Source organism: Belonocnema kinseyi, chromosome 7 (genome assembly GCF_010883055.1).
Source record: "Belonocnema kinseyi isolate 2016_QV_RU_SX_M_011 chromosome 7, B_treatae_v1, whole genome shotgun sequence".
In the NCBI taxonomy this organism is placed as follows: domain Eukaryota; kingdom Metazoa; phylum Arthropoda; class Insecta; order Hymenoptera; family Cynipidae; genus Belonocnema; species Belonocnema kinseyi.
The window spans coordinates 126181815-126192926 of NC_046663.1; the positions used below are offsets into that span (position 1 = coordinate 126181815).

Below are 11112 nucleotides of genomic sequence, written 5' to 3' on the forward strand. Positions count from 1 at the left end.
AGGGAGCTCTTCTTAATATTTTGACACCAAAATCATGTCGATACACCTTACCGACTGCGAGTAAAGCCACCCACGCTTTAACTTGACAGACTGTAATTAAATGTCTCAATTATCATGTCAAGGAACAGCAATGGAACACATCATTTTCTAAGTAATTTTCATTCTAAACCGAAACTGATCTCTATTTATCCCATCACGCTATGATTTCAGAGAATTATCGAGTCAATGTTTTTAAAATTACAGTTTAAGCGTTAAACTGATGCCTTTTACGTTTTTTTGTGATGAAATAGCTTTATCTACGTGGTTTTGACTCTTTTCCATGCATCCAATCTTAAAATTTTCATTACTAAGACTAACTCTCATAAAAACTAAATTCTATTGCTTTGAAACGATTCAAATATTTAGTTGTATCTTCCGAAATCAGTGAATTACTTTAGTATTAATAGTCCGGCAGATAAGGCAATCAAGATAATTAACTTATTTACTCAGGCACTATTTTCAAAAGTTATATGAACTTGTTTCGCTAACCAATAGTGGCAAAATGGAATCAATATTTAATTGAAGTGTATGTTGAGCAACTAAATCAATCTCAGCTAGCTGAAATAAGATAATAATTACTGAAAAATTTAATGATTTATGCAGAAAATTTTTTTTATGAAATTGTCGTGAAAAAATGTTTGAAAAAGTTGTATAAAGAAGCTGCAATATTCCGGCAGATTTTCTAAAATATTTTACAATTATATTATTCTAAAAATCTGCCAACTGCATGAATAGCCTCGAAATGTACTATAATTAACTACATTCACTTCAGTCTTAAAAGTCTTGATCCGTTACACGAACTAATTGATCCGCTACACGAACTAACTTGATCCGCTACATAAACTAATTATTTTTATTTTTCGTTTATCCTTTATAATTTATAATATAATATTTGATCTCTGTAGAAATATAATCCAAAACATGTCAATGTACTTTTTCTTCGTTAATATGTTGCTTGAGAAAACTTTAAGTTACACTTTTCTTATGGTAAAACGCATATATTCATACACGACTTAATACATTTTTTTAATTAATTGAAGCTGAAAAACGTTACAAAATTCCTAATTTGCATTAAATGATAATATGATCAATTTCTGAGACACATTCCTGCCCTCTTAGGTCAAAAGGGCATATTAAGTACAAATAAGAGAAGGTAGGATCTTACCTTCGGCAAGGACGCGAGGCATTGCTGCTTCACGTCCCAGACGAGCTGGTCCCTCGGAAACTGAAGACACTTGCTGATGCAGAGTTCTGGGACGTGGACCCTTGTTAGCAGGACACCTTCTTCGACGGGGCCGGCTTCGGCGGAGGGTTCCTGCGGACCTTGACCCTGGCCCTGTCCTTGTCCAGGAATGCTCGTGTCGGTCTGGTCGACTCCAGAAGCTGCGCCATGCTTAGGCCCCGCCTCCATTGCGAGAACCTCGCGATGCCTAGGGGTACTCTTACCGCGGCATCACATCTGCAACAAGACAAGTTCACGGACTTATTATATATGTTAGGGCGGGTCGATTTTTTTGGCGAGTTACGTACTCCCTCACAATTTTCTTTGGATAATTTTAAGAATTTTTTCCCAAGAAACCATAACTCTAAAATGAATCTTGAGCCACCCAAATTTTCAAGGTAGGTTTTTTTTCCAAAAAGTGACTCAGATGTTGTATGAAAAAGACAAAAACACATTTTTTTTAGCCAAATGTGTATTCGGGGGTTCTTGGGGTCGACGAATCTATTTTTGGCATTTATTTTTATTTTTGAATGGAGTTAAAAGGCGCTTCCGTAAATTTTTGCTTGGATTTTATCGCCTTTTTGGGGAAAATTGACGATAATATTGCGAAAAATTCTCTAGACTTGAAACCAAGAATGACTTTCAAAAATAACTCATTCTCGATTTTTTTTCTAAAACTCGTCTTTCCGTCTCTGCTATTACTAAATTCAATTGAATTTTTCTCATTTAAATTTCATATGTTTTTATCTCTTAAGTTACATTTTTGAAGAAGAAAAATTATGTAAAATAAGGAAAAAATAAGCTTTTTTCATTTAGATAGTAAACAAAAAAAAATAGAATTTTTAGTCTTAAATTGAATACAATAGATAGAGGTCGTGCATGAGTACCCTCCTAATTTTCAACCCTGATCATTTTCTGCTATTTAAAATTTGTGATTTTATTATGAGAAAGTCAAATATTCGTCGATTTTCGAAAAAATGTCGTCAATTTTCGCCAAAAAAGGCGATAAAATAAAAAAAATGTACGGAAGCGCCCTCTGGCGGCACTCAAAAATAAAAATAAATGCCAAAAATGGATTCATCGACCCCGAAAACCCCCGGACATACATTTCGCTAAAAAAAATGTGTTTTTGTCTTTTTCATACAACATCTGAGTCACTTTTTGGCAAAAAACCTACCTCGACAAATTGGGTGGCTCGAAATTTATTTTAGAGGTATGGTTTTTGGGGCAAAAATTCTTAAAATGATCAGAATATCAAAAGGCAACACGATCTATAGTATTAAGAACGATAAGGAACTGGTACTATCATCACAGAAAAACGCCGGTGTTAAATTCGTTGCAGCTCAAATTTCATTGGTCTCCCAATGAGCATTTGAAACAGTTTTCAAGTCTCAAATGTATTCCTCTGAACGTATGTGCACATCTGGGTATCTAGGGGAAAGTATCATTTGGAGACTGAATTTTGGCTCAATTCCGAGAGTTGTGGAGTGCTGAACCGCGCTGCAGCCACCTGAACACCTGTCAAAGAAACTATTCGCATTACGATATTAGACTAAATAATTGTTAATAAGGAAACTAATTGAAATAATATTTGCCTAATTTTCAACTTTCTTTCATTTAACAGTGTGTATTAGTCACTTAGAATAAAATGATAACTTCCTAATGTAACTTCCAAATGTTAGGTTAGTCATTGCCGTCGATATTTAAACTAAAGCCGGGATGTTTGGAAAAAGTCATGACCGTCTACATATACAATTAAGTATTTTCACTTCAACCACCAGCTAACTTTACTTTTTTGAATACAGAAAATCTAGAGGAAATTTCTTCGAACGAACAGGCATCAATTAATATCAGCCCCCTGCTTCGACCGTGTATGTGTATGTAGTAGTAGTTTTCTTACGATCCGGAGGGGAAATGTCGGTCAAACTTAGCCAAGAGATGGCACCACGAAAAGTAGGTCTGCCTTTTTCATTGAATTGCATTAAGAAAAAGCAAAAATAATTAAAAACTTGATGCTGTTCGCAAATCAGCAAAAAAGAATATATGAAAAAATAAGAGTAACTATTACAAATTATTACAAAAAAGAAAAAGTCATGAAAATATGTATTTTAATATGTATAAAATTTAATTTTGAGATACATTTTGAAAGCAGTTCGATCTTTATATTTTCGTGATTTATTTTGCTCATATTATTGATTTTATTATTTGTTAAAGTTGAACAAAATTATTTATTGTTAAATTATTAATGTAGCTAATGAAAAAATTAATAATATTTAAGACCTCAATGACAAAAATATTTAAAACATATACATGATCAGAAGAATTAATGAAAAATATATTACTTATATTCAATATAAATATAATAATAATTAGAATATGTAAGACTACAACTTAAGTTGCAAAGTAAAGAATCTTTGTTCCTTTAAAATATTAAAAATTTCAAGTTTTGAAGGTAATATTTTTAAAAAGTAGTGGTAATTGTAATTAAAATGTTTGAGGGAATCAGTTTGAAAAAAGTCAATGACACGAATGATTAATGAGAAAATGGATTTAATATAATGTATATATTTATTTAAATTGAAACCAACATCATATATACATTTATACAGTTCAATAATTTGTTTCTTAACCTTGGAAGCTTTTTTCTTGCTGCATTCAGCTCCTAATAATTTTATTTAAAAATTTAAATTTAACGGAGATTTTGAATTAAATTGTTAATTATATTATTGCAAACCTCATTTCTAAAATAAACAGACTAAAAGCTATTAAAATCTAAAAGCAAACGTACTGTACTCATAAGGCAAAATTGGAGGAAATGCACTTTTTTCATTCAAAAATGTCCAGAGCCTTCAATTTTCTTGCGATTTTGAATTTTTCTGTTTTAAATTAAAGAGCATTAAATTCTATAGATCTTGACTCTCCGAAATTTTGTCTCCTCTATTTTTTTATTAATAATTTTTCCAGTCAAAGTATGAACAAAGTCTTATGATCGGTGAAAAATTTTTTTGCTAAAATTGCTTCCCATTAATGTAGGAATGACATTTAATAACAAAAATAATTTAAAAGTTCATAATAACCACTGTGATAAACAATTTTTGTGTCAAAATATTAGAATTCGAGAATTTTTAAATTATAATTTCCTTCAATGGCCAGAACGACTTCAGTTATTCCTTAAAATAATAAATATTACATAATATTTGATAAAATATAACAATTTAAATTTTTGTAAACAAATTAGCTAAACAAATTTAAAATGTTTACCCTTTCGCATAGAATTTTTTTTGCACTGAAAATGTTTTAAGCTATTGGACCAATGAGCGCTAGTCACAAAAATATTAGAAGAGTAAACAGTAACCACTGTTATTACCAATTCTTGCGACAAAATATTTAAACTTAGCGTTTTATCAAATTTAAATTTTCTTTGATGGCCAAGTCGGTGGGTTATTGTCAAAAGATTTTGTATTGAGTGAATCTTAGCATGCAGTATTATGATTCACTTCCAATCTATTACGATTGAAACCCGACTTTTTCCGAGTGATACTGCCAACATTGGCACATTTTATATATAAATTGTTTATAAACATGTAAGTTGTTATATTCCACTAAATATGATCAAAGATACATTTTTCAGGAGTATCCGTAGCCATTGTAGCAATTTAAGAAAATAAAAATTTTGATAAAACCTTATATTTGAATATTTTGTAACGAGAATTATTCATAACAATAGTTATTGTTAACTTCTCACATATTTTTGTGACTAGCAGTTATTCGTTTAACAGCTTAAAGTATTTCCAGTGTAAAAAAAATTCTATGCGAAAGGACCAAAATTTTGAATTTCTTTATCTAATGTATTTACAAACATTTAAATTGTTATATTTTATCAAATATTATTAAATATTTATTGTTTATAACAATAGTTATTATAAACTTTAAAATTATTTTTGTTTTTAAATGTAATTCCTACATTAATATAAGCACTTTTAGCACCAAAAAATTTTACCGATAATAAGATTATTTATTAATTTGTTTATCAAATTTGGTTCCAACAAATAAATGGTATGATAAATAAATTATTTGTATTTTATGAGTCCCTAAACATTAATTTTAGATAATATAAAGTTTTCCTGATCAGTTATCAAACCGTAAAAAATTTTAATGTACAAAATTTCAGTTTTTTAATGCACTTTTTTCTTCGACAAATGCGGTCGTTTTTTCTTCAAAGCAGTATCGAATCTGTCCAAAAGCTCTGAATAATATTGACCGTTGATTGATTTACCCTTCTGAAGGTAATCGATGTGAATGATACCGCGTGCGTCCCAAAAAAATGTGGCCATGACCTCGTTGGTCGACAGACCCACCTTGGCCTTCTTTGGTGCACGTTAACCCGAAGAAACCCACTGTTTCGATTTTTCCTTAGTCTCTGGTGTGTTGTGATGGATCCACGTTTCGTCCACGGTTGCGAAACGGCGCAAAAACTCGTTCGGATTGCGGTTGAACATCGTCAAACACTCCTTTGAAGTCGTCACAGTGTTGCGCTTATGGTCGAGTGTGTGCAATCGCGGCACCCATCTCGCGGATAGTTTTTTCATGTTTAAATATTCATGTAAAATGTGATGTACCCGCTCAGTTGAGATGCCTACAGCCTCAGCCACCTCACGTACTTTCACTCACCTATCGCCCAATATCATTCCATGGATTTTATCGACGATTTCTGGCGTGATGACCTCTTTTAGGCGACCTGAACGTATTTATCAAGCCTTTCCTTCGTCTCATTAATGGTTTTTTACGTAAAAATTAATGCTTAATCAGGACACGAAATTCACTTTTTTCCATTTTCGTTAAAATTCACGAGGTTAAGTGCTTTCAATGCCAATCAAACACAAACTATATGACCCAGCTTGCTCAAGATTTAACAGGAGTCTATTCATAATGGCGTTGACGAAATAAAATGCTTATTTGCCGAAAAAATCTATTATTCAAAAAGTCACTGACTTATCAAAAAGGCCTCGTATTATTCACATTTTTCATCAACATTTCCCCCCCCCCCCCCCCTCATTTCATGTAGAACTGCAATGCTGAATTATTATAACCACTCTCGAGTGATACGTAGCACTTGAACAACCCATCAGTACGTTTCCATACTGGTGGATCTGTGCTTGCTTTTATGATCGGGTAATCATACTTCCTAGCGAGATACTGATTTTTCATCTTACCCTTTGCTCATTGGATACTAATGTCGAATGAACTAATATAAGCTCTGAATGTTAGCGAAAATGAATTAATACAGAGCATGTACACTCAGAAAAAATTGAGTTGATTCAACAAAGCAGTTTGTACAACCTAGTTTGTCTGTTGAAATGAACCAATTTGGTCAACCCAACTAAACATTTATAAAAAATGCAACGAATTTATTTTGTCAATTAAAAAGTAATTCTTTACTTGAGTGCATTTAGTTTATTTAACCAAATAATTAACTAAATTGCACTAATAATTCCAAAGCATATTACGGCAGCTCACGCCGCGTCATGGTGCATGGGAAAAATAAGTTTTATAAACTTTACGGAAATCACTAAAGAGCAGCAGATGTAAGCGTTAACTGAACAGAGCTTTATATAATTTCCAAAAAATTACAGGTGAACTGTAAAATAATTCAGTTGTAATTACAGTATACAAAAGTTGCATAGTTTTTTAAGTGAACTTTATATAAAATTTTTTGATCATTATTGCGGCACAAGCCGAAAAATCTTTGAAAATATTCGTGCAAATTAATTTGGAGATACTGAGTGTCTTTCTAAAGTACCGTATTACATTAACTGGGGAACGAAGTTTTGTAAAATTCGAAATGATGAACAGTAAAAAACAGGATACATTTTGCTGCAGAGCATTTTGATCCAACGATCAGTTGACTCTCGAAATCATAATAATATGTCCATTTGCATCAATTTGATCTGTTTTTTTTGAGTCATTTATCAGACTAAATAAAATACCCAGGTAGAAATACACCACCCACAATTCAGTGCAACTCATAATACACCTTCTGTGCTCAAAGTCTCGAGTGGCACTACTAAAAGCTGTTACATTGCCTAAACTGGAATTACAAGGTACAGTTCTACTCTCCAGATTACACAAGAAAGTCAGAATTGCACTAACGATTTCAGTTAATGCAGACTATTTTTAGTCAGATTCAAGGATTATATTGTCTTGGATTGAAGGAGAAGCGTCAGAATTGAAAACATACGTGAGCAACAGAGTCGCAGAGTTGCAAGGGCTTACTGACAAGAATAGCTGGAATTACGTTAAATCGCAAGAAAATCCAGCTGGTGTCATATCAAGAGGATAAGATCCTCAGCAGCTAAAGAATCATCAGCTGTGGTGGTAAGGTTCGCCATGGCTTCAGATGGATGATGAAGACTGAACGAAGCTGGCTGTTTAACCAAACGATGACATCCCAGAACAGAAAAAGGTAATACTGATTACACTCACAGCAGGAGCAGTTGACAACGATATTTTCATTGGATAATGGATATGCAACACTGAATAGAATCAAAAGAATAACGGCTCATTATTACGATTTGTAAATAATACTCGAGCAAAAATTTCACATGGAACATTCATGACGAAAGAAGTTTCTGTTGCAGAATTGGATCAAGCTCTAACCCGTCTCATCAATTTAGCTCAAATGGAAGAATTCTCGGAAGAAATTCAACGATTGAAGACGAATAACCATTTGAAATTTAAAAGTCGACTATTATCGCAGTATCCGTTCATACGTGAAGATGGAATAATTCGACTTGGGGATCGCTTGAAAAAAGCACAAATTCCTTATTCCCAAAAATTTCCTATAATCGTTCCATCAAAGCATAAATTGATGGAACTTATTATACGTGACGCTCATCACGGGCAATTACACGCGGGAACAACGGTGCTTCTAGCTGATCTTGGGCAAAAGTAGTGAATATTGTCAGCGAGAAATGCGACTCGCCGAGTACTCTGGATATGTGTTACATGTTTACGCATAAGACCCAAAAATGTCACTCAATCTATGGGTAACTTACCATATCAAAGAATAACTCCTAGTCGCAGCTTTAATTTCACTGGAGTAGATTACGCCGGGCCGTGTAACGTCAAGAGGTCGAAAAACAAATCTACTAAAGTATATTTATGTATCTACGTTTGCATGGCAGTGGCAGTTAAGGCTGTTCATTCAGGAATGACATTCGATTTGTTGACAAATGCGTTTCTCAATTCACCAAAAGATTGAATTGCTCATCGTGGAAAACCTGTAAAAATATCGTCCGACAATAGTACGAATGTTGTAAGTGCAAATAACAAGCTTACAAAATTAAGGAAGTTTTTAAGTAGCAGAGAAAATCAAACTCTAATGATAGATTTCATTCCTAATCAATCCATCGAGTGGGAATTTATCCCGCCTTATTCTCCCCACGTAGGCGAATTGTAGGAAGCGGCTGTTAAATCCGCAAAAACGCACCTCAAAGCTACGATAGGAGAAACTTTACTTAGTTTTGAAGAACTGCAAAAGGTATTTTTTAAAACAGAAGCATGCCCTAATTGTCACCCGCTATGTCCTTTAACTTCAGATCCAAACGATTTCGGAGTGTTAACGCCAGGTCACTTTCTTGTAGGCGCTCCGTTACATGCTCTTCCCGAAGAAGACCTTACTGATGTCAATGTAAATAGATTGTTATGTTACGACTTACTAACTAAAATGCATAACAAATTTTGAAAATATGGTCTTCTGAATATGTAACTCAGTTACAACAATGCGGAAAATGGAAAAAAGATAAATAAAAACGATCAGTTCAAACCAGGTGCAATGGTTTTTTTTAAAGAGACAAATACCTGGCCTTTATCTTTGAAATGATGTATATTAAAAGAATTACTTCCCAGGAATAATGGACTTACTCGTAAAGTGATTATTCGAACCTCATCAGGACTTGTTGAAAGATCATTGCCAAAAATATGCGTACTACTGAATAAATCATAATTAAGTATATTATTTATTTCTAATCTTATGAGAACTTTGTAAATTTTGAAAGCATCGGCTTTCAAGTCTGCCAGAATATTCGCGCTAATATTTCTTTGCGCTTCAATTTTAAAATGTATGTAAGTTACGAATAAGAACGCTTGAGTTGAGGCTCGATACCGTCCACACCGTTGCATAGGTCGACTTGAAAATTTATACACATGTAGATTAGGCACTGGAGAGAGTTCCTGATGCAACCCGAATCGCTTAATGCTAATAGCTTTTGTTTAATAAATAATGCAAAATAGCATTGACTTTACATCTATATACACTCGAGTCGCGGTACTGCGAAGTTCAGTATGGCGAACTCCCGCTATTGAGTACGTTGTTTCCCCGATAGTGAGAACGGCGCTATAACCCCTCCACCTCCACTACTCATTTCTACATGTGATGATTTCATCAAATGCACAATTCAATTTGTGATGTCTTTCATCGTTTCCTTCGCTCTATTTATTTTAATAATAATTTTAATAATAACGATTCAAATCGTCAATACAAACTGTTAGGATGTAAACAGTTGACATTTGAACATAGTAAATAGTCCGTGGAGTTACCTCATGTGTTCTCCCTATTGAGGGCGGACATGCGCTAAATGTTCGCAGTACCGCGACTCGACTGTATATCAAATCAAGTGTCGTGAAACGGGTGATGCTTATGCAAATCCGCAGTTTTTGAACAATCGTCACCAACTTTGGCACACATATTCTTTGAGATACCAAACAGGTCCTGTGGTGATTGGGGGGGGGGGTATTGGGGCATTGGGGGGGGCACCAGCAGTTTTCAACGAATCGGCATCAAATTTTTCACTCATATTCTTTGGGCTCTCGGACAGGTCGTAAGAGTATTGGGGGGAAGATGTAGTCTTGCAGGAGGGGCACAGGTTTTAAATATAGAAAATCAGTTTGCCTAAAACGTATGATGCTTCTGAAAAAGCACAGTTTTTATCAATCGGCACCAAATTTTGCACACCTATTTTTTGGACTCCCAGCCAGGTCTTAAGGGTATGGGGGGTAGGGTGGCCCAAAAAATCACATTTGAGAAACTTGAACGGGCTTGTTGGCCAAATCGTTCTCGTAGGCAAATAAATATATGCCTATGCTTTATTTTCAAAACAAAATATTTTTAGAACTCGCTCTGAGGCTTCAAAGTTTCCTGATTTGAAGTAAAGAAGTCCTTCACCAGCTACAGGTTTAACCCAGAGAGCAGCTATAGATTTATTAACTTATTATTACTCTGCCATTCAACTCCTTGTCAGTGACCGTATTATGGGACCAAGCAAATACGGTGCACGATGAGAGGCCCGACCGAGAGTTTTATTATATTATATTTTTATTATATTTATTTTATTATATTTTTATTATTATTTTTTTATTTTATTTCTATTATTATATTTTTAATCATTATTCTTTTAGAAATCTATTCTCAATAGCCTAAAGAATGTCTCTTCAAAATGTCAAGTTACACAATTATATCTGAGGATCACAATGAGCATCCAAATATTGCCATATTATGCCATTTTTGATATGCCTAAAACTTTTGCATAATAATTCTGAGATATTAACATGCGATAAATACAATATTCATTGATAAGTGAACAAGTATATCAAATATGAAATAAATTGACTTTTAATTTCCTGTCCAAAATCGAAGAAATAAAAATTGGAAACATTTTACATGTTAAACCCCATAAGACATAAAAATGGCAAGAGCGAGTTCTAAAAATATTTCGTTTTGAAAATAAAAAATAGGCATACATTTATTTGCCTACGAGAACGATTTGGCCAACAAGCCCGTTAAAATTTCTAAA

At 33.6% G+C, this 11112-nt stretch overlaps 1 protein-coding gene across 8 annotated transcripts in view; it reads right to left on the minus strand.

Annotated features, from left to right (window-relative positions):
• Positions 1–11112, minus strand: part of LOC117177559 (SH3 and multiple ankyrin repeat domains protein 3) — a 542967-nt gene that overhangs the window by 326710 nt on the left and 205145 nt on the right. For all 8 annotated transcript variants that reach the window (XM_033368366.1, XM_033368371.1, XM_033368368.1 and 5 more), the window contains one exon: positions 1205–1498. In XM_033368366.1, coding sequence (XP_033224257.1) covers positions 1205–1450 — 246 coding nt within the window. In that variant the 5' untranslated portion in view covers positions 1451–1498. The remainder of the gene's footprint in view (positions 1–1204; positions 1499–11112) is intronic.